The sequence below is a fragment of the Aspergillus pseudodeflectus genome, assembly GCF_044049435.1.
Source record: "Aspergillus pseudodeflectus strain CBS 756.74 chromosome Unknown BJX68scaffold_28, whole genome shotgun sequence".
NCBI lineage: Eukaryota > Fungi > Ascomycota > Eurotiomycetes > Eurotiales > Aspergillaceae > Aspergillus > Aspergillus pseudodeflectus.
Genome location: NW_027263804.1, coordinates 291,264 through 313,972, shown reverse-complemented (window position 1 = coordinate 313,972; position 22,709 = coordinate 291,264). Strand labels below are relative to the sequence as shown.

General features: G+C 50.5%; 9 protein-coding genes across 9 annotated transcripts; 5 read left to right on the top strand and 4 right to left on the bottom strand.

Annotated features, from left to right (window-relative positions):
• Positions 1-132: 132 nt before the first annotated feature.
• Positions 133-2,464, bottom strand: BJX68DRAFT_268081 (uncharacterized protein; the record flags this gene model as incomplete). Its single annotated transcript, XM_071045986.1, has 2 exons — positions 133-1,797; positions 1,853-2,464. The coding sequence occupies 2 exons, from the start codon at positions 2,462-2,464 to the stop codon at positions 133-135; spliced, it is 2,277 nt and encodes a 758-aa protein (XP_070897871.1).
• A 1,163-nt stretch (positions 2,465-3,627) lies between these two features.
• BJX68DRAFT_239580 (nucleoporin FG repeat-containing protein) lies at positions 3,628-5,688 on the bottom strand. Its single transcript, XM_071040557.1, has 3 exons — positions 5,377-5,688; positions 4,792-5,208; positions 3,628-4,740 (listed from the first exon to the last, which is right to left on the bottom strand). Exons 1-3 carry the CDS (start codon positions 5,442-5,444, stop codon positions 3,786-3,788), a joined length of 1,440 nt encoding a protein of 479 aa, XP_070897870.1. The 5' UTR covers positions 5,445-5,688; the 3' UTR covers positions 3,628-3,785.
• Positions 5,689-5,901: 213 nt separating this feature from the next.
• On the top strand, positions 5,902-7,776 carry BJX68DRAFT_109697 (uncharacterized protein). The gene is made up of 4 exons (XM_071035896.1): positions 5,902-6,209; positions 6,274-6,336; positions 6,389-7,263; positions 7,320-7,776. Exons 1-4 carry the CDS (start codon positions 6,022-6,024, stop codon positions 7,490-7,492), a joined length of 1,299 nt encoding a protein of 432 aa, XP_070897869.1. The 5' UTR covers positions 5,902-6,021; the 3' UTR covers positions 7,493-7,776.
• Positions 7,777-8,720: 944 nt separating this feature from the next.
• Positions 8,721-10,789, top strand: BJX68DRAFT_268078 (uncharacterized protein; the record flags this gene model as incomplete). Its single annotated transcript, XM_071045985.1, has 2 exons — positions 8,721-9,794; positions 9,848-10,789. 2 exons carry the CDS (start codon positions 8,721-8,723, stop codon positions 10,787-10,789), a joined length of 2,016 nt encoding a protein of 671 aa, XP_070897868.1.
• A 408-nt stretch (positions 10,790-11,197) lies between these two features.
• Positions 11,198-11,547, top strand: BJX68DRAFT_109700 (uncharacterized protein). Its single transcript, XM_071035897.1, has one exon. It carries the CDS (start codon positions 11,318-11,320, stop codon positions 11,501-11,503), a length of 186 nt encoding a protein of 61 aa, XP_070897867.1. The 5' UTR covers positions 11,198-11,317; the 3' UTR covers positions 11,504-11,547.
• A 1,113-nt stretch (positions 11,548-12,660) lies between these two features.
• On the top strand, positions 12,661-14,303 carry BJX68DRAFT_239577 (putative mitochondrial carrier protein). The gene is made up of 2 exons (XM_071040556.1): positions 12,661-12,788; positions 12,863-14,303. Exons 1-2 carry the CDS (start codon positions 12,765-12,767, stop codon positions 14,222-14,224), a joined length of 1,386 nt encoding a protein of 461 aa, XP_070897866.1. The 5' UTR covers positions 12,661-12,764; the 3' UTR covers positions 14,225-14,303.
• Positions 14,304-14,405: 102 nt separating this feature from the next.
• On the top strand, positions 14,406-17,495 carry BJX68DRAFT_109678 (SH3 domain protein). The gene is made up of 2 exons (XM_071035895.1): positions 14,406-14,534; positions 14,691-17,495. Exons 1-2 carry the CDS (start codon positions 14,472-14,474, stop codon positions 17,427-17,429), a joined length of 2,802 nt encoding a protein of 933 aa, XP_070897865.1. The 5' UTR covers positions 14,406-14,471; the 3' UTR covers positions 17,430-17,495.
• A 427-nt stretch (positions 17,496-17,922) lies between these two features.
• On the bottom strand, positions 17,923-19,645 carry BJX68DRAFT_109668 (annexin). Its single transcript, XM_071035894.1, has 2 exons — positions 19,549-19,645; positions 17,923-19,486 (listed from the first exon to the last, which is right to left on the bottom strand). The coding sequence occupies exons 1-2, from the start codon at positions 19,574-19,576 to the stop codon at positions 18,111-18,113; spliced, it is 1,404 nt and encodes a 467-aa protein (XP_070897864.1). The 5' UTR covers positions 19,577-19,645; the 3' UTR covers positions 17,923-18,110.
• A 1,482-nt stretch (positions 19,646-21,127) lies between these two features.
• BJX68DRAFT_239569 (histone H4) lies at positions 21,128-22,335 on the bottom strand. Its single transcript, XM_071040555.1, has 2 exons — positions 21,974-22,335; positions 21,128-21,756 (listed from the first exon to the last, which is right to left on the bottom strand). Exons 1-2 carry the CDS (start codon positions 21,981-21,983, stop codon positions 21,455-21,457), a joined length of 312 nt encoding a protein of 103 aa, XP_070897863.1. The 5' UTR covers positions 21,984-22,335; the 3' UTR covers positions 21,128-21,454.
• Positions 22,336-22,709: the final 374 nt, after the last annotated feature.

The window sequence follows — 22,709 nt, the reverse complement described above, 5'->3', positions numbered from 1 at the left end:
CCACTCCCGATCAGTGAGTCGGACCTTATATTTTTGGGAGATTCTTGTGCCACTGTGAGAAATTCTGTAGTAGCATTACTGTAGGACTTCAACGTAGAATACACAACTGGCAGAGCCAACCTAAGCCACTTGTCACTCCACCATCCTCTCAAAGTCTAGCGCCCAATCGCACTGCCAATCCTTCTCGATGATTGATTCAACACGCCCCAGCACACTCCCCCCCAGCAGTCCCCAAAAGAGTGCCTTTCTTTCCTCTGAAGACATTTCCACAAATCTTGAAAGACAGCTGGCTCTATTCTCGTGTGTAGAATTATCCGCCTCATTTTCCCTTCGAAGAATAGCTAGAATAACCTGTGCTGCAAATGGGTTCAGACCCATCCGTCGTAAAAACAGCTCCCAGACACTTTCTTTTACATCTCCTAACCATAATTCAAGTTGCGGTTTTGGGTTGACAGGTGTGAATGCATTTGTGTATTGTGAGTGAGATCGTGGAGGAGGAAGTTGGCATGCGTATTTATGTGCAAAGCCAAGGATCCATCCCGCTATCTTTTCTGGGTCTGAGGGGACTATAAGAGGGACGATAGTTGCGTGCTTTGATAACGAAGTGCAGAAGGCCGTTAAAGTGGTCAACGAGGAGAGAAGGTATTTATCAGCCGAGATTTGCAAACCCAAAGCCCGTAACTTAGGGCTCTTGGATTGCTTGGCGCCGTGGGATAGGAATATGTACAACTGCTCGTAGCGAGATGAGAGGCGGAAAATCCGCTCACGTAAAGGCGAATTCACGGACTTTGGGCAGTTCAATGGGATAGAAGTTGGCTTGTGGCCTGGGAGGTACTGTTGCATTGCTGCTTGTGTGGTTGTGAGCATAATCCCTGTCTTTGCGGAGAGGACTATATCTGCTTCTTCTGGGGGAGGATATAAGGCGCTTCGCTGGTACTGGGGTTGGGAGTGTGAGGTGAATTGGATAGATCGATATTTTTGCTGATTTTTGGGTGTTGGAACCGGGGCGTAATCTCGATATATAACTTTTGGTGGGCGTTCTTTCTGCTCGATATGCTGAAGGACCTTTAAATGTGTCTTTAGTAGCGCAGTCGAAATGAAAAGAACTAGACCTCCATATTGATTTTGGATCTCTGGTGTTTCCTGCCAACGGCCTGGCTGTATGTTTGGCTTCTTCTGTGGTAAATTTCCTTTCTGCAGAGGAGCTACCATGCATGAAGTGGTAACATTGCTGATATTCTCGTGCGCTGCTTGTTCCGACTCTTTCTGGCTTATTGAGTAGGAACTTTCTGCAGGAGCTTTGTCCCTTGTGACTTTCCCTCTAGTTTCCATAAAGGATGCCAGTGAGCCTAGGTTCCCACGGGGAACAGGAGGGCGAGAGCGCTGCTGTCCAAAGCGTAGATTTCGGTCTGATCTTCGCTTCTGAGACACAAGCTCTTTTCTCGATGTCGATGTCAGGCTCTGTGGTAGAGCGCTTGGTTGACATGCGGCGGTATTGCTTAACGATCGGCCCTTAGGGCTCGGCCAAAGATTATCGCATGGGGCAGCCACCATTGCTGTACTCGTTTCAGCAACAACCCCGGGGCTTTCGTTATCACTCAAGACTGGATCTTCAACTCCTGACATTTTGAGCCTTGGCCGAAAGCGATCCAAATCCGTATCGATATCCATATCCACTAGCTCTGAAGCGACAGGGCTTGGGAGCATGTGCTCGTCCGAAACTAGGGCTGGGCTTGGAGGGAAGTAACCGGGGCACAAGGGGACGAGGAGAGGAGGTAAGGGCTTTCCAATATCTTTCTAGATTCAAGTCCTGAGATTAGCATGGCATGATATGAGGGTTCTGCATACTAACGCGGCTTATCTCCATTAATCTGCCCAACTCCTCCTCGAGTTCTTTCACAGGTGTTTCGCCACTGACTCGAGCATGTTGCATGAGAGCAACTGAGTCTCTTGTACAGACCAGCTTCTCCTCCCTGATTTTCTCAAGCAATGAGAAGTCGTCGGCGTTGATGCTAGTCATGAAAGATGTGGCATCGGTACTGTCGGTTTTAAATGGCTCCTTTAGAACTTGCAATTTGATATCATGTGAGGTGTAACGCTGAGTCTTCCTCTTGTCCTCCATGGGAAAGATAGGAGCGTTGAGCTTTATATCATCAATTCGACGGAACGCAGGAAAGACCTCCTTCCAATTGATGCTCGGGCTTTTGGCCTGAGACTCACGGACGATTGAAGACAGGAGACGACCGGCCCTCTGGGAGACATGGAGCTTGTCTTGGTACAGACTTTGCTCAAGGGAAACACGAGCATCGTTCAAGCGATTAAGGCATTCTGACTGTACGGCTTCTGGCAACGTGTCGTCTCTAAGGGCAATGTGGGAAAAGTCAACGTGATCAAATGGGTCGATTTCGAGGAAAGAGCTGGCAATTCCGTGGAAACGAGCGTAGCCAAGTAGTGAAGACTCCATTGCAGCAGGACCACGCGTGGCAGTTGTTGTGTCTGAGGCCCTGGCAAAGGATGGGTCATCGGATTGGTGATAAGCGAAAAGACGGAGCTCCAGGGAGGTAGAAGGAGATCTCCCGGACGGACAATCAAGTGACTCAACAGTCCGCACGCTCATATAGTAGGGCAGTACCCGTTAGGAACACAACGAGGGAGCCCGGTATAGGCAAGTGCCTGTCACGCAAAAAGGAACAAGAGCATATTATCATTAAATTTCTAATATGGGCAGGCTCTTAGGCTGGGTTACATATTCTTCCTAGGCTCGAGTATCAACCTTGAGCTACCATCACTGTCTGGAAGGGTCTATTGGTGGCACAGGGTATTTCAGTAGTGACGAGGAACTTTTACAACTTTTAATGTGCCTCCACTGGTCAGTTGAAAGCCTATATAACATGTACTCAATACTTATCTACCTGCTTAACAACCCTAAAAGCCTGTAAAGTGGATAAGCACTACTATATACCTTATTTAAGCTATGGTATCTATGGGCCAGTAACCTTTTGTGACGATATTCCTGTCGGTGGTGTCAAGACCATTGATTGCGGCTGATCTTGAAACTTCAATTTGCTTGTATCAAGGCCTAAAGGCAGCCTATACATGCCAGTGCCTCTTTTTAAAGGCAAGACGGCTGATACACACCCATGTACAAGTAGGTGTTGGAGATACAAGCACCTTGATAGTCCAGTGCGTTCTGACCTGGTTGATCAAGCACTTCCATCAACTGCCAGAACTATCCGAGCAAATATACCAGCAAAATTGCTATGGCCGGAAGTTTTCATGGAGAGCAAGCAAAGTATGGAGGAATGAAACATCGTCCGTGATTATCCGGTATCTTAGGGAAAGTCTAGTTCTGTTTTATTATTGAGTAATTTTTAGGGAAATAGCATACTAGATCATATTAAATTGGTTGTGAGAACTAAGTTGTCTACTGTTTGACCTCTTCTGGTGGTAGACAAGGCCCTGTTTTTGTAGAGGGACAAGTAACCAGAGTATATAATACCAAAAGTTGAGAAAAAAGCAGGCCCTTAAGCCTTGTTTAGGTTACTTAGGTTACTTATACTCATCAAGGCTGGACACGCAAATCGGTCACCAAGACGAATTCCAAGGGTAACCAAGAGCGGAATCAAGGACCACTAATAGTAGATTGATTTGTTCACTCTATCGAAAAGTAACACCGTAAGCAAAGCTACTGCACGCGATACAGATGCCTGACCGCTCCGAGTCCCTGGACTTACAATCCAAGGTCCATATGCCATCATAAAATACAAAACGAAAGTCGCAAAAATTCAAAAATTACGCCTGCCTTCAAGGCTCGACGGGGCACCGAGCACGACTTCCTGAACCTGTTCCGTGACTGAGCCCAAACGGCTGGCGACGCCCAGAATACCGGTCTCGACATCGCTTAGAACAGCGGCAAGATCGCCCAAGGCTGACTTGGGTACCCCGGCCCCTGTACTATCGCGGCTTCGCGAGGCGGTAAAGTCGTGGATCTGCCGTTCTAGAGTAGACTCAACGCCGTGAAGGTGGTCTTCAATCTCTTTCAGATTCCGAGTATAGCGTTCGAGAACGACGCCCATCTCGTCGGAGCGTTGAGAGAAATAGTCCACCAGGTTCACCGGCACTCCATTGATAGTGCTTGCCGTAGACGTATCACCTTCGACGTCATCCGGAAGTGCAAGGGTATTTTTCCGCGTTGATCGTAGAGACTGCAAGTCTGAACCTTTCTGGTCTGGCGCGGACCACCATCCGGAACCGCCGTTTGATTGGTATTGCAGGGGAAGCTTGAGAGTATCGATAGCACGGAAGGCAACCTGGGCCTCCGCCGCATCTCTAGACACCAGGGTACGCAGTTGCTCAATATCGCTGGCATCGTTCTCTAGTGCGTGTTGCATTGTCTCCAATTTGCCCTTGACATATTCGACATCATTGGGAATGGTACCTCCCTGAGCTGCAACAGATGGTATCATGTTGGCAACCTCATTGCACATGTTTATTTGGTTGAGCACAAAAGTATCGAATCTCTCGAGCTCTGATTTGATTTCATCGGCGCAACTCTCATACTTTGTGGTTGGCAGAAGGTTGGTAATGTCAACCTTGACACCAGGAATCACTGTGCCCGTCCCAGTCGTTGTCGTTGTTTGTTGTGCGGGCTGTTGTGACGTAGTATTCTGAGTCCCAAACAGCGACAATGTAGGCTTCAGCGCTTGCTGCTGTTGCTGCGTACTCTGATTTGCATTCCCGCTACTCCATATTAGTTTGAGGTCGTCACAACGAGAGGTTTAGAGCTCTTACAAGATGCCGCCACCCGTAGTAGAGCCCCCTAGTCCGAATAAAGGCTTCGATTGAGCTTGGCTCGTGGAGCTAGCTCCCAGTCCCCCAAGAAGTCCCCCCGTATTTCCAGCCTGTGTCGTAGGATTACTCGTGCCGCTCGTCGTAGAGAAAAGGCCGCCGGATTGCTGCTGTGTGGTGGTGGCAGCGGCGGCGTTGCCAAATAAACCCCCACTCCCTGTATTGCCTTGCTGGCCACCTAGACCTGAGAACAAGCCCGATCCTGACGACTGGGAAGGCTGAGCAGTCCCCGTTCCAGTGTTTCCGAACAAACCACCTGTAGGTTTAGCTTGAGGCGCCGTTCCAAAAAGACCTCCGGTTGTGCTCGTCGCGCCCGGCGCGCTTGTGGACGTCGTAGTGGCTTGGGTAGAGGCGCCGCCGCTATTTGAAGAATAACAATGTTAGCTTTTTCCATCTTGGGAGTAAGAGCGCGCGCAAAGGAAATGATCAGAGGGCAACCAGGGACCATGGAACGAGGCATCAACAACGCGCTAGGAAAGCTGATAGCAAACAGAGGGAAAAAAAAAAAGAGCTTCGCGTGCTTCTTACAATGGAGAATTTGCAGATGTTGTGTTGATAGAGAGCCCCGTGGAAGGAGCCGCGGGCTTGGAAAACATTCTGTCAAAAGGATTGACAGACCAAGGCGATTCTCGCGGGCTGCAGAGTAACAAAATGGGGACGTGAGAGATTCCGCGTTCTGCGCGCTCGATAAAATGAGGCTTCCAATCCGACCAACTAACCTCCAGAAGCTCTGGAGTAAAGGACTGCGTTGAGAGTCTTCTGTTTAGTCGAAAGATGAAAGCCAATGGAAAAAGTATTTTTCCGCTATCGATAAACGAAATACTTAGATGCAACGTCAAGTGTTGGGTTACGGATGAAGTGAGCGCTGTTCGACGAGAGTAGATGGTGTTTGATTACTAATAAATGCTCTAAGACAAGCGCAGATGCTTCCATACCCCTGCCTTTAGGCTCAGAGGCTGACCCGGAACGAGATTGCCTGAGTTCATTCACTTTGGCAACCTTGAGCTAGGGCTAGGAAGATCGTGCGGCGCGTGAAATGGAGGTAGAAACAAGGAAGATAAACGTGGTCTTTCCCCTCCTTCTTATGCCCCTCTGAGGTTCCCAATACTCTCAACCCTTGGTATATCTCGTCATCGGTTAGAGGTAACACTCTGAAGTCTGGTTTGTTTCAATATGCCGGAAGTCAGACAATTGGGAACTGAGCCGGTATGTCTCGCTTCAACTAGAAGTCAGGACACACAGCCTCATTGCCAAGACCAAGCTTCTTCTGTTCGAAGACTCGATAGAGGTATAAAGCCCGCTGATACGCGGGGAGATGTGTCGGCCGCCACGGACTTTACTCACTTCAAGAGCGTCAAATGGTAAGTTCAACTGAGGTTTTGGTCAAGAGAAACGAACAATATACTAATCAAGATTGATCATCAGGTCTCCTGATGGTACCACTCTTCTGACAGATTCATCAGACCATAATATAAGAACCTATATCTTGTCAGTCTTCTCTTCTCCTGCACAACCAATGATATGATTTGACTGTATACAGACCTCCGGATCTCCTAGACGAAGAGAGCTTGCCGCACAAATTATCTCATTATTCCATTTTGTCATCCGGAGAACCCACATATGCCACTGCGTTCTATCCTTTCTTTTCACTTCAGGAGCCCTCTTCTGCCATCTTTCTCTCGTCGGTAAGAGACCATCCGATAAGGCTGACTTCTGCATTGGCACCAATGTCCTTGGCAACTTACTCGCTTGTGAACCCAATGACTGAGGCCTTCATCACTCCACATTCCATGATTTATCCTCCTTCTCTTGGTGGCACACATTTCCTCACCGGCTCGGATAGCCTGATATGTCTCTTTGATGTTTCTCGTCCTGGTAATGAGGGCCCGGTTTCTTGGATGCCCACCATACCGAGTAAGCGCAAGCAGCTGGTGGGTGGTGGTATAGGAATGAAGGGTATCATCTCGGCGATGGCTCTGAATCCAGACCAAGGCGGTATCCTCGCAGCCGGCACATTCTCGCGAAATGTGGGGCTCTATGATTCAAACGGCTCGGGGCAGTCCCTTGGAACGTTCAGTGTCTCGAGGACTGAAGCAGACCGACATATCGGGGGTGGGGGGGTTACTCAACTCCTCTGGAGTCCGTGCGGGCGATACCTATATATCGCTGAACGCAAGAGCGACGGTGTATTGGTATACGACATTAGAGTGACAGGGCAACTTCTAGGATGGCTCCAGGGACGGAGGGCACTTACCAATCAAAGAATGGAAATCGATCTCGTGTCAACCGCACAGGGCAGCTCGCACGAGATCTGGGCTGGCGGAACGGATGGCTTCATGAGATTGTGGCAGGACCCGGCATACACTGCTGGCGGGCAGGATCCGGGATGGGAATGGAGAGTCAACTTGAGCAATGGTATGTGTGCCTTCAGTCCGACTTTGTAAGACCTGTGTTGATATAATATAATTTAGATTCAGTCAGCAGCACTGTTATGCATCCATCGGGCGACATCGCAGCCACAACGTCTGGCCAAAAGCGCCTCGAGGATCATGCCATCGACGGCAGCGACGAATCTAATCGCAACGAGCCCAACCCTTTGTTGGATGTCTGGCTTCTTCCTCGTCTAAATGGGGCGCAAGACTGAAGACAGGGACTCGGGAATTAGGCATTCGGTCGCTTACAGGAGTCAAAGAACGAGCAACAGAGAGTCGAACTTCCATGTGTTTGCCCGGTGGCCGCTATCGAAGCCTTTGAAACTACCTAGAACACTACGTGCAGCGCCATAGAGCTTGGTAGTCTCAGGCCACATGAGGCTCAAGTCGAGTATCGACAATCGGGATTTGCGCTATTGACGGCATTGATTCAATCTTTGCTTCGACCGCACTGGTCTATTGTTCTTCTGAGATGGAAAGGAACCTGAAACACATGTATCCGAAACACATAGGGGTTCTGCAAAGTGCAATGGCTGGCTTTTGGTTGAGGCTACTCAAGGCACCGCCTCGAGAATAATATGCGCATTTTATTGTTGAGGTGGCGTGAATAACACAACGCGTCCTGCTGTTCCCACAGTGAAGCCGCGTTATTCTGCTCATAACAGACTTGGACACCGCGTTTCCCTTGACCTTGTGACTTTCCTGTGTGTTCCTTCAATTCCTCTTATGATTCCTCTTCGTCTCTCTCCTCCTCTCCCTTTCGGCTTCCACAAACACCTACCCCAGTCACAAACTTTTCTTATCACCTTCACAATTTTTAACCCAATTCTTACTCTCATTAGCATTTATTAGGCATTCTTACCTTGATCTGTCTCTTACCGATTGAAAGACCCGAGTCGACATTTCTCATTCGTGGAAATGGAAGGCTACGGGCTCTCCCGGATGGGCCACCCTGGAAGCGCAGGGAATACCCAGCAGGCCATGAACGATCAAAGTCGAGTCTTCGCTGGTTTACGAGGACAAGGATTTGCTTTCCGTGCTACCCCTAATCACGAAATGTCATTGACTCCAGGATTTGGGCGAAGGGCCAATGTATCCGCTGATTCTTTCTCTCCAATTCCCTCTGGCTCAACCGGGTTTGCTCCTTCTTTCCGTTCAAATAGCTGGGTCCCAGGCAGCTGTTATCCTTCATTCAATCAACATGCCCCCAGTCAGCACAATCAACCCCATTTCGATCTCCAACAAGCGCTCTTCTCTGGCCCCATGCAAAAGCAAGATTCCATTTCTGTATGCCAATCTGTTTCTGCATTGGGATTTGCTCAATTCGGCGACCAGGCGTCTTTTACTGACCCAATTACCTTACCTTCCCAATCTCAACAACTTGATTTCTCCTATGTTGGGGAATCTGGGAATGGCCAGTCATCTGCGGGAGCTGCCCCCATGGCCCAAACGGACTCCCAATTCCTTTCGGGTTTTGACGACAACTTGCGTCTACTCGGTGAACCGTACTTGAGCATGCACAAAGATCTTGTAGAAGGATTTCCGTGCTACAGCTCTTCCGCCGATTTTGACGAGGAAACTTTGCTCAGCGCAATAATCAACGATTCCCCTGAGCCGAATTACGACACCCACCATGCCGGCTTCAACGGAGGACATATGAACCACCAGAATCAACCTGGACATGCCCGGACGAGCCCTGAAGCCCCGGCGTTGACCAACGATGACTTGTGCCCGAACATCAATGCTGGACCCCAGCATTCCGATGGCGGCGAACTTGGCGGATTTGACTATGAACTTCCAATCCCCAACTGTGAACAGAATGGAGCTGCAGAACAATCTCTTGTCGATGGCCAGTCTGAAAAGATTACATACCATCTTATCCAGCATCCTGGTGACGGACAACCTGGCATTAATGATATTGAGCGTTCATCCCCCAACGACAGCAAGCACGAAACTGGCGACCAAGAAAAGAGCAACAATGAAGATCACGGCGAGATCAGCCAGGCTGAGGAGATTGAAGATTACGGTTACGCATTTGACGATACTGCCGAAGACGATGATGCCTTCGATAATACTGTCGATAGCGAGGATATACGCCCTTTAGCTCAGGCCGCCAAGCTCTCGTTTGACATCTTTGTAGCCAACAAGGAACTGGGCAACTCTACTGCTATCAAGGCTTCATACAAGTCCTGGAGAACCAATGATCATGAGATGACCAAGAAATACCTTCTCTGGAAGCTTAGTGAGAAAAACAACAATCTTGAACGCCCGACTAAGTACAATGGACTCGAACAAGCAAGAGACGCGTTGGGAAGAAAAGACCTTGATTTGGATCCAGCGAACGACACGACAATTCCTCGCACAGACCGCGCAAAGCAGTCAGCCGTCGCGGAACTGGTCAAAGCTATGAAAAGCTGTTCGCGTGCCCAAGGTGAAAAAGATGCAGTCGAATCCTGGCGCTCAAAGTCTGCTGAACATGCTGATTTGATTGAGCTTAGATGCTGGGAGATTCTGGTGAGCTATACCACCCGTTGTCAGGACCTCTCAAGCTAATATAACCTCAACAGGAGGACTCAATCAATGTTCACGTGCTTGGGCAAGTTACTGGTTTTCCATCGCTTGATGTTGAACACAAGAACATGGGCAAGGATGGCAGTCGACGGACGGATAAGAGCTTGCACAAAACGTTTGCTGACAGGCTTGTTTCTATCCATCAAACCCTGCGACTTCGAAAGGCGTTGTGCAAGAATCTATTAGATCCCACACGCCTTCAAAAGTTCGTGCATGCTCCTGATGCTGAAGACAAGTCGAGCGCATCCAACCAAAAAACCAACAAGAAGAGGGGGGAAAATCTCAAAGAGTTCAACGAGATCAAGGAGAAGGAACGGAGGAGCTCTGAAAACAGTCCACAGCAGCATTTCGAGGGTGTTCCATCATCGTCGGACCCCAATGAACCCAAGGGTAAGCCCAAGGGTAAGCCCAAGGGTAAGCCCAAGAATAAATCCGACAAAGGGACCACCAGCGCGCGAAAGTGCCGCAGCTCCAGAGGCTCCTCGAGATCACAAAACAAGCATACCGGCGATCGTGCGTCTCCACAAACCCCTGGAAACTCGGAACTCGGGCATGGCCACAGTCCGGCGGAGAACTTCAACGAGCCCCCTTCGGCAAAGCTGTCTCAGCCTCCAGCGCAAGCGCAGGTGGATACGCTTCAAATCTCCCAGTCACTCTCTGGTCGCAGCTCGAGCTATCCGTCCACGAATTTGGATGCCGATGCAGACCATGCGCAAACGAGCACATCCAGGCCCCGCAATAGAGTTGGATCCAACTGCAAGAAGCCCGCATCAACCCAACCGTCTCAGACCAGTGAAATTCAATATCGATTCGCTGAGAATATCACTTTAGACGGGCAACAACGACAGATTCAGCAAGGGCGTATCGACCATTCCGGGAAGCGCGCGCTCGAGGAAACAGGTCAGCATCCCACGACCATCAAGAAGCGTCGTGTGTAGACGCCGTGCTACTACATCCATAGATGGACGAATTGAACGAAGGCGAACAACAAGAAGCAGAGGTGAAGAATGGGTTACAGGCTGAGAGAACGACGAAACCAACCTCAAAAAAAAAACTCGAAAGCAATCAAACCCCGCATCAAAAACATTCGAAAATGACAAAAAGACCTCAAGCCAAAAAAACGAAAAAAAGAACCAAAATACCCCCCCAGAAAAGATAAAAGCCTCGAAAAAAAATCATTTTGGATGCAAGGTTGGAGGAATCGGAACGGAGTTGACACGCGCATTACAAACGATGATTATGAGCCTACGAATCTACGGCCATGAATATGATACCCATTGATCTCAACAGGCGTCTGGGTCTTTACTTCGCTGGCGTCGTCCTTGCTTTGTTGGAGTCATATCAGGAGACGGGAATGTTCATTTGGGTTTACTACGCAGGGCACATTTGGCTTTTTTTTGGATTTACGTTTATTCTTTCTCTTATTGTTTTCTCGTAATTGTTATCAACGGACAGGAACTTGGGAAATGGGAAGGCTTATTTGGATTTATTGGGCATCGCACGTTTGTTCATCATTCATCGTTCATGGTTATCGTTTTCTATTTTTCTTCCTTATTTTTTCGCTATTGGTTTTATTATCAACGCATCCCAACTGGGATTTTACTTGGGAACTGCATGTATCATATCGCCACTGCTTGGGATTGAAGAGATAAGTTGGAAGACGCTGGGGATAGCCACTTTTGTCATGTACATTAGACTAAGGGGCGATATTTTTGTTGATAGAGGCTTTGAGCAGGATCTCATTGCCTGGATGTCTCTAGATTGATCCGAACATCATAGAGGATCGAAGACATAGAGAGAATATATGGTATGGCTATCCCCAGTTATAATCTTGGGCTTGTCGTAAGCTGTCGCAAAGTGAGTAGGTTGCTTCTCAATGAGTATGATGCGGCTAGGAGGGCTGCGGTCTCGATGGACGGTCCCGAAGAGAGTGTAGCACGGTTCATTCAGCCCTGGAGGGAGATGGTGCACGAAGGCAGCAGGCTCGAGCAAAAGCCTTAGTAAAAGCTACGGTACGAACAGGAGACTATAAGGCAGCGAAAATAGAGTCAAGATGGCCGAATAGTTTACGAAAGCCTTGGTTAAATTTCCTACTAAGCAAGAGCTACGATACTGACAGAGTCACGACAAGGAAGGGTGGGCTCAGATGAAAGTATCTTTGAGTATATTAATGAGAAATAGAGCATCTATTGTGGACTGTAATGTGGATAAAGAAGCGGATCAAGAGAGGGTGAGAGAGTCCATCAAGGCGAGGAGTCATGAGTCGGGAAGCAGAAAGGAGGTACAGTCCCTACAATGGCAGATATTGGCACATAGGTTAGAGCAATTCGGAACTGCAGTATTCCACCCCAATTGCTCCGACGAACGGAGATAGATCTTCGCGGTCGCGAACTAGGCTTGTGCTACCAAATGTGGTTCACTTCTGATGCAGGCGCATCTGGTCGCATCAGGCAAGATAAAGACAAGGTCTCAGAGGCTTTTGAAAGCCGCGGATGATGACAGTAGGCCGACTTCCAAAATATTATAGAGGAAGGTTAAGGATAAATGCGGTAACATCGTGGAGGAGCTCTGGATTGAAAGGCAACACGAGGAGGGGGTGCGCTGAAGTACGCGAAATAGCTGGGGAGGGCAACTAAATCTATTGCGACAGTTCAGGAGCCTTTACCGGCTAATGCTTGCTCTGGATAGCTTCATGGCGCATTGCTTGTCGTCGTCGAACAAGGGCTGGCAGTGTCACATGCATGACCGATAAGCACAGACCAAATGACGTTATGTTTCGACCCCTCGGCTCAACTCCAACACCAAGTTCGCCCATTGTCTGCAGATAAATCCCTCGGCTTGGGAGAACCTCGCTTTCCCCCCTATTTCTCTCAAGATCACTGTGTTTGAGAAAGAGGCTTGTTGTTGGACACCATGGCTGAAGATGACTATGAGCTGGTAAGTGATCTTCGTCCATATGGTTTGGGTTCCACCTTGAAGCTTGTCTGATGTTTGTTATCTGCACACCCTAGGACTCCTATCAGCTCTATCTGAGATATGAAGAGACTCCGCCCAAAGAAGACTGGAGACAAGCTGCACTTACCGGACCTGCATTGCCTACGATAGGTAATGCAGTTGCTGGCGCTGTTGGTGCAGCAGCATCCAATCTTGCCACTTACCCGCTGAGTCTCATTATCGCGCGACTGCAGACACAGACACAAAGGAAGCAGAGATCCGATGGGAAAGAAAATGCAGATGAAGGAGAGGAATACACAGGTTTACTAAATGCTGCGAGGAGGATATACGCCCAGGAAGGCCTCAGTGGGCTCTATGCTGGTATCGCGCAAGATACGGCCAAATCCGTGCTTGATGCGTTCCTTTTCTTCCTAGCCTACGAGTTTTTCAGACATCGCAGGATTGCGGCGCGGTATGGTGCGAATCGACGATCCAAGCATACTGTGCTCCCAATTTGGGACGAATTGGCAGTCGGAGTTCTTGCAGGCGCCTTTTCGAAGCTTTTTACGACGCCTCTTTCGAATATTGTGGCTCGAAAACAGACCTCTCAGCCTTCAGCTCGAGCGGCCGACATCGCGGCAAAGATCCGTTCGGAGAAGGGCATTCGGGGGTTCTGGTCGGGTTATTCTGCATCGCTCATCCTAACTCTGAATCCCTCGCTCACGTTCTTCCTCAATGGGCTGCTCAAAGCTGTCCTTCGCAGAAACAATTATGGGAAACCATCTCCGGCAGTTACGTTTTTGCTGGCTGCTATCAGCAAATCGATGGCATCCTCTATAACTTATCCCTTCTCCATGGCGAAGACTCGCTCTCAAGTTTCGGGCGCCGGTTCGAACTCGGGCAAGGGACCGAAGAAAGCCAGCCGCGCCGATGACTCGGACGAATTCTTCTTTATGCCATCAATCATCTCGAATGTCATCACCATTGGTCGAACCGAAGGTGTGGCAGCACTTTACGCAGGTCTCCGAGGAGAAGTGCTCAAGGGGTTCTTTTCCCACGGTTTTACCATGCTCGCAAAAGACGCTGTATACGCTGCTATTGTGCGAAGCTACTATTTGGCTCTCATTCTCACCCGGCGATACCCCAGTCCCGAAGAGCTACTTGAACGGGCTCGCGAGCGTGCCGAAGAATATGCCGAGGCCGCTCGAGAAGGCGCAAAGGACCTGGCAGAAAAGGCAAAGAGCGGAACGGAGGAGCTTCTGGACAGCCATACGGGGAATGTGGCGGTGGACATGACGTCCAATACGAGCCCAATCGACGTTGACGCCTTAGGGTCCAATGAGACGGCAGAGTTGGTGGGAGACTATGTGGAAGACGAGGCGAGGGAGTGGAAGAGTCTGTATCACTGGTTCTGGGAGAAAAAAAAGGAGAAAAACTAGGCCGATATCCTGCCGGTGTAATATACTATATATACTATATATTTTCTGTGACAATAATTAATTGTGCTGTATCTACCCGCTTTTCTCCACGAAAGGGTATCTATACATAGTTGCGGCTGCGGAGTGGAACCCGATCTGGGCGATCCCGTGGGCCTTGGTCTCTTCTCCCGACCACCAACCACGGTTACCTTTCCTCTTCTTCAGCTCGCCCCTCATCGCTTCCACGTTTCGCTGGTAAATCTTTCCCATGTCGACCGATCAGGCCACTGGCCCTGGTTTAGGGGACCTCGAGAAGGAGTTGACGTGCTCAGTAAGTGGGTTTCTTTTTCAGCCCTGTTCGTGGGATGACCGCGGGGCCGGAACTCACCACCCCTTGCATCTCAAGCATCCAGAGAAAGTGACGAGTCGCGGTCGGACAAAATAATTCGATTTTCTGTTTCGATCATCTTTGCTGACGATACACAAGATATGCACAGATCTTCTATATCAACCGCTCACCCTTCTCGATTGCCTCCATACCTTTTGCGGATCGTGCCTCAAAGAATGGTTTTACACTCAAGGATCTCGCCGACCCTCGTCCTCGTCCTCTCCTCGCTATACATGCCCCTCATGTCGTGCCAGCGTCCGCGAGACTCGTCCAAATGCCACCGTGACCACCCTACTGGACATGGTGCTGACCGCCAGTCCCGAGCGAGCCAAGCCAGCTGAAGAAAGAGCCGAAATCGAACAACGATATAAGCATGGAGAGTCGATCTTTCCTCCTGGTACATCGCCAGGAAACAGTGCAGCGGAGTCTGATGAGGAGGACCAGAGAATATTGGAGGAAATTCGCCAGCTGAGTCTGCGAGAGACTCGGAGTCGGACGAGGACAGCAACTCAACGGACTCGGCAGTCATCACGTACACGACGGACCGACAGTACAGATATCGATGGACAAAGGGATGATACAAGATCTCGCCGACGGCGAGAAGAGGAACGAGCGACACGGAGGCAGCGGGCCAATAGACCAACTACGACTGGACCACTGGACGGCAACGCGGACCGGACGAGAAGAATTGAACACCAGTCAAGTTTACGATCTTTGTTGAGCTTATCGGATACCGAGTCTATGGAGGAGGAAATTTTACGCCAGATCTTTGAGGAGGGGTTGTTGGATGATATTGACTTGGCCAACCTCGAGCCAGGGCAGGAAGAGGAGCTCAGTGAGCGCATTGCGGACGCATATCGACGAAGGCATATGTTACGTGCCCGTTCGCAGCGGCGCCAGGATACTCCTGACCAACCCCAGGCGCAAAGGCAAACTCACGCGCGATCACAATCCATGCAAAGACCACAAACATCGACATCGCAAGAAGCCAACAATAGCCCGTCTACCGCGAGACCATCCCGACTTGGACCTCCTACATCACGGCCGGGGCCTTCCAATCACCAGAGACACCTCTCAGAACAAGGCGGACCCCGTCGAAGGAGGACGTCCCCGGTGCCCCATAACCCAGCGTCCTCGTCAGACGCCACACTCGGGCCCGCTGTCAGGTCATCCAGTGATATAATACCGGATCGTCCCCGCAATAGTCACTCCCGTTCGCAGCCAGCAGACTCCCCTGCGCCAAGGTCTCGACGTGCTACTTCGTCTGACCAAAGCGCCTTGAATGTCGCAGTCGGTGACACAACTAGGACTTCGAGTCATACCCGCATAAGATCCTCAATTGATTCGCCAAGAGTGAATCTGGCAGGACGGAGCCCTCTAGAAAGCCTCAGCTCTCTACGCCCGAGAAATGGCACATCCGAGATATCTGAAACTAGCTCTGTTGTAGCGGAAGTCAATGGTCCGGCTAGACAAGAAGCACGCGCCCGACCATCATCATCTCGTTCTCATGCGCCACCGCAGCCTGCTAACTCATCACTGGAGCCGAGCATTTCCTGTGAGCGCTGTGGAAAGCCCAATATACAATACGAACTGCACAAGACTTGTCTGCAGTGTAAGGGCGGCAACTACCACATATGTCTCAGATGCTATCGCCTGGGACGCGGGTGTCTGGAGTGGAAGGGATTTGGAGCAACGGCACAGGCTGAGCTCGGGAAGATTAGAGGACAACCAAGGGAGCAGCCAAGCCAGACAGGAACTTCTCAGCATATTCTACAATCCTTCAAATACTTTCGACCACTCGACGCAGCCCATCGGTTCATGAGAGACGGAAGGCAGATGACAACAGATGATCCTGCTCGCAGACTGCAGCAGGGACTTTTTTGCGATTCTTGCCAATCGTCCGCAAATGATGGGATTTGGAGATGCAATCAATGCAATGAAGGGGATTGGGGATTTTGCAATAAGTGTGTTAACCGGGGGAAATGCTGTACGCACCCATTACTCCCGATCTGCCGCATTGGACCCGGAAGTCAAGTACAAGATCAATCCGGGAGTGACGACAAAACGGAAATAATCAAGATTCTGACAATATCCACTTGCTGCGACATCTGCACCAATCCTATTCCGACCTCGACACTTCGATTCCATTGTCTACGATGCAATGGCGGTGACTACGACCTATGTGCCAACTGCTATCTGAAACTCGTCGCTACCAATAAGGTCCGCAAAGAGGACGGCCTAAATGGTTGGCGTCGTTGTGCTCGGGGCCACCGCATGGTTGTCGTAGGGTTCGAAGACTCGCCAGAAGGTCCACGCCGAATCATCGCGCGCAACCTTGTTGGCGGCCACGCCCTCAAGGAGAACCACCTCCCACCAATCTCGCCCCCAATCCAAGCCACTTCCAACACACCCGGCACGCCTACATCAGAAACACCATCTACAGTGGGTGACTGGAGCTGGAAAGAAGGATCTGAACGTCGAAAGAAAGCCTCCCGAATTCGATCAGCCTGGAATAACGAGCGGGACCGAGATCATCGCTCTCCGAATTCTGACCCGAGCACACCAACCTTTCTAAATCCCGGATCACCTCAGAGCCCCAGCACGGCCACCATTCCGAACGGCCGTCGCTTCCCGCCAGATGGCGGCGTCGGCCTGATTGTCCACGCAATGTGGTCCTGGATCCCCGAAGAAGGCGTCCACGACGAACTAATGTTCCCGCGAGGTGCGGAAATCACCGAGGCCGAAAATATCAATGATGACTGGTACTGGGGTTGCTACGCCGGGATGACGGGCCTCTTTCCCGGGTCGCATGTTACTGTGGTCGGGGAGATTGTCTAGTCCGTCGGGCCTTATACCATCTACGGAGTTTAGTGTTGATATAACGTAGTTCACGAGTGTATGACATGCATACGGTCTACAACGACCTTGCATTGCATATGATATGACTTTTCAAGACATTTATTTTCAGCTTCATACTCCGCTCCGTTTACTTTTTCCTATTTCGTCCGGTTGCCTGTCAAATCCCCCGCTTCCATCCGATACTGAATGAACAGAATGGTTCTGCCTGCCTCCCTTCACTGCCCTTTCAGCATCAACCTTCCAGCACATGCACATCATGCGACCATAATACGACCCATGTTTCATCGTAAAATCAAGCTACAAGGGTCACCACCGGCTAAAGTGATGCTAGTCACATCTCGCAGGCAGTAGTCCGGCTGTAAGTGAATGACAGGACACTGAGAAATTACGCCCTTATGGCGGAGATCATGTCCATTCACCTGCAAGTACATGAGGGGTTACATGTAATGTTTGCCTTTCTCACGAGGTTATAGTCCAGTAACGGGATCATTATACTCTAGAATATCAGGTAAGGAATGATTCGCTCCGTCATCTTGATCTCATTATTCATTCTCTTGAGCATCGGTAAGAAGAATAAGGTCGTATACTAAAAACTAAGGGAGATGATAGTCATCCATAGGTAAACATGAAGGCTCGGGAAGAAAATCGATAATGTGAGAATCACTCCAACATTGCGACGAGCAATCTCTGGTAATCGCCACTTGTCTCCCCCCTCACGCGCTTGACGAGATCCTGCTTGTATCTCGACTGGTAGGCGCGTTTGACATTCTCCAGATGTTGACGGTCCCAGTGGACTCGGACGACGCGGACAACGAGTCTCTCGTCCTTCGTCCCCATGCCCTTCATGCACTCCTCGAGGAGGACGGCATCGCGCATTGCCGGATCCAGTGCAGTGCGCAGGATATGTAGCAGAGCATCTTTCATGTGGCCGGAGAATTCCTTCTCGAGATGAGCTTCCAGGGAAGTGTGGTAGCGCTCGGAGAAAGCTTGGTTCAGGGCGCGGAGCTCGTTGTTGGAGCTGCGAGCGAAGAGGCTGCAGACTTCGTCGGCGTTGTTAACGATGCGGGCGGCTGTCGCGCCGTGGATATTCTGGGCTTCGACCTGGATAGCGCGGTAGTCGATTGGTGCGTTTTCGTCGTGGCGCGCAGCGCGGAGGACGAGGGCGAAGAGGTTGCGGGTCTTGAAAGAGAGGTCGTCTTCGACGTCCTTTTGGAGGGAACGACGGTAGGTGCGCTCGTATGAGGTCTTGATGGCGTTGAGGTCGGCATTTGAGCGGCCGAGGAGAATGTCGTTGAGAAGCCATTCCTTTGTGCCGATACCTTCTACTGCTTCGCGGGCTGAGGCGGTATCGTGCAGGAGAGGACCGTCAATGATGGCGAGAAGTGCCTGGCGGAAGTAGCTGCTTGTTTCGGACTTGACATCGGCATGAAGATCGCGGCGAATGTGCGTTGTATATGTTGCGCGGACGGCCGCAATCTGGAGCGGATCAAGCTTGCTGAGTACTTGGATGAGAGCCTTTTCGTCTGTTCCAAACCCCTTCATTGCCTTGCGGAGAGCGTCAGCTTCTCGGCGGAAGTCACCCGGTGCGACCTGACCGGGAGCATAGCCTAGTGACGGGACAGATGGAGCGGGAGGGGCGCCGTATCCTTGCGGAGGATGCTGAGGGGCCATATGCGGTGGCTGCGGAGAGTGGGCAGGTGGTGGATAGTTGCCAGGATACCCCGGCTGTTGTTGGTACCCATGCTGCTGCGGAAACCCTGGCTGCTGATATCCGGGTTGTGGAGGGCCGTTATGAGGTGGTGGATACCCTCCTGGCGGTGGTCCTTGTGGAGGGGGATAGCCTGGACTAGCCGGATATTGAGAGGGAGGAGGGGGTCCACCGTATCCAGAATGAGGTCCTGAAGGCCCAGGAGGCCCAGGAGGAGGCTGGTGTTGACCTGGGTGTCCGTATCCGTGTTGATTCGGCGGAGGTTGAGGAGGTGCGTTGTATTGACCTTGTGGAGGATAATACCCCTGCTGTGGTGGGTATGGAGGTTCTGTAATCATTAATGTATTAGCTTTGGAGAGATCGTCTCAGGCGAAATGGAAGAAACCTTACGATTTGGTGGATACTGATTGTATGACATGTTTGCGATGAAGAATAGATGGCGTTGCGAAAGAATGGCGGAGGAGATGGAAGGGCCCCCAGATATTTATTCTGGCCATGACATCGCCTCAAGAGCAAACGGCCCACTTTAATGACGGAGGGGTAACACGATGTGGGCTTAGCCAAGCGGCTCTAATTGATTGGATTGTGGCGCAGTAAGGCTGATTTTTGCTCGGCATTTGTAGCTTTCTGGAGTTTGCCTTCACACATTCCAGAAGTTCCAGCCACTTTCCTGGGGATGTTCATCTCCACAATTCTCGCCTTCAAACATTTGATTCAGCCTTGTAGGGCGTTAATCGCGATTACTCCAATGTAGTTGTCGTACCTGCTGCAGTGCTGTGGTGCGGACCGCGGCTACCATGGTACGAAATGTGGCTGTACGCTTAGCGTCTTGCGATTTACTCCAGAGTCCATACGATGAACGCTGACCGGAACAGGCAGACAGCATTTCCTTTCCACAAGACCGCGTTGATTGAAGCGGTTCAAGGACCAGACTCCTCCAGGTTACGAAAGAAAGCTTCTCAAGCACTACGCTCTGGCATCAATGCAGGGTGTACATTGAAGTCTTATACCAGGGCGAGATAGTCAGCAGATTCATATCGCTTCCGTTTCCGAGGGGAATCTGTTACTGACAATGGATCGAGAGGTATTGGTGACACTACCTTAATATGCAAAGTGGTGGCACAGTTTCGCAATCGGCGCGCTCTACGTCGCTAGATTTCATTCTGGGCTGTCGCAAGAAGACACTTCGATCACGAGGTATATGGCTGGAGCCTCGCCCCCGTCTTGTGGTTCTTGAGTGATCACTGATAGCAACCTTCAATAGGTTCGCCACTATGCGGATCTGCAAATTGCCGTTCTCTCCGTGACCTACATCACACCGTGCCTGCACCTCTAATCCTCGTCGAAGAGTTGCGAGCATCTTAAGGGCTGCTGTCTTGAAAGCAAGGAAGATCCCTGTATACCTCTACAGCCCGTGAAAAATGTACCAAGTCCTAGACAAAGTGCAAGTCCGAAGCGTGCAAGCATTGGTTAAACAGCCAGGGATCCAGCATGACCCTTTGACACACCTCACGAAGTCATGGCCAGGGTGTTGTCGAGCGAGATTACCGATCATTTAGCCAACACAGCCGATTGTTTGGATATCTAGCGTCTCCTGGTCGATCGAGGATTCTATAGATGGGGCGCCAAAGCGTCCTGAGTGGGCAGCCTTCTACACCCGAGAAAAGCTAGTTCAGCACTGCCAACCCCCCAGGTAAGCCGGGAGAGACGTCGTCACGGGGGATAGGAATGAGGAAAGCAGTATCTCCTGATAATTGTCCATCAACGGAGCGGAACCGACCGTCATGGCTATTTAAAAGAGTGGCAAACGAATATTCCCAGCACTCTACCATCCAGGCTCTCTCTGTCCTTCTGTCCTCCAACTTCTGGAATCTAACTGAAAGAGGCGAAGGACCAATGGAGGAGGGAGGCCTAATTATCAACTCTATAGATAGCGAGCACGATAGTGATTACTCGGCATGAGAGAAAGTGACGCGTTGGAGAGTGATTGCTATTCATGAGTCTAATTCCATATATCGAAACGACAAGAAACTGAATCAACAAGCAATATGTTCTCCGACTAAAAGACATCCATAGACAAATCCGTGTTCCCATTCCGACCGTAATCACAAAATAAAGTTAAAAGTCCATTCTTCCCTAACCCCGTGTGAAACCCATTGCCGTAAACGAAAACTGAAGAAAGAGCACCGAGGATATGATTGAGGTCGCTGTGTTTGCTTGATAGCGTCGTCGTTTGTTGGCTGTGGTAGATAGTAGAAAAGCAGCGACAGCAACACGACTTGACATTGCAACGTATCTAACCACCGAAACCGTAGAGGGTACGGCCCTGGCGCTTAAGGGCATAGACAACGTCAAGCGAGGTGACGGTCTTGCGCTTAGCGTGCTCGGTGTAGGTGACGGCGTCACGGATAACGGACTCGAGGAAGGACTTGAGGACACCACGGGTCTCTTCGTAGATCATGGCGGAGATACGCTTGACACCGCCACGGCGAGCGAGACGGCGGATAGCGGGCTTGGTGATTCCCTGGATGTTGTCACGGAGGATCTTACGGTGACGCTTGGCGCCGCCCTTGCCGAGACCCTTGCCACCTTTTCCGCCTGCATAATAGGGTTAGCATGTGTTGAGGGTAAATAGCAAGAGCACAGGAGTGTGGATGGAGGATGGGATGGATGAATGAGGGGTCATGGTTGAGGCCTGGGTAGAAGGAAGTCACGTGGATGTAGATGCATGCATCATCGCATCGACGCGGACCATCCAAATAGCGACGCGTCATCCGAAAAAGGAGTATAATCATCAATGATGGAGATAACTTACGTCCAGACATGATGAGGATGGATCAAGATAGAAGTAGAGACGTGATTTGAGAGATGAAATCTGATGGAATCGGGTTGTATTGGATGGAATCACGACCGAGAAATGTCAGGAGCAAGAGAGATGGGCGGCAAAGGAGGGGGAAGAAAGAAGAATCGTTCAGAGGAGTGGAAGAACGGGTTAAATAGGCGGGCGGTAGGCGACAGCGTGATCTAGAAGGGTTCTCCGTTTTGTGAATGACTAATCGCCCGGGGGTTGGTCGCAAGGAGTCAAAAAGCAATGCTGGCTGCTGATTGGCGGATGAGGGCTGAGGAAAAGCGCGTTATGAACGACAGCTTTCCAGATCATGTTTTGCCTGTTGCTGATGTGGTGCCGCGCGCCGGAGTTTGGAACGGGAGCGGAGCTGGAGTGGCAGAACCTGCCCGGGGGCGGTGTGCGAGCTGACCGCCTTGTGGCCACTTCTCAAGTCCTGGGGTAGGCGGGTAGAACCACACATCCTTATCGATTCCGATGCTACGAGGTATTTACAGAGCTCACTGCAGTCAATGACTTGGTTCAGGCCTGCTTGTTTCCTAGCTGAAGCTGTCGTAATGCGCGATGGTGCCATCCATCGGATTCGATAAAATCCCAAAACTCCTGTCAAATGAACCGATAAATACAGCAAAAGGACAATGTGGACTCCGACAACGCAATGAAAGACAGAAGCAAACAACAACCCCTCCCAACACCATGCATAACC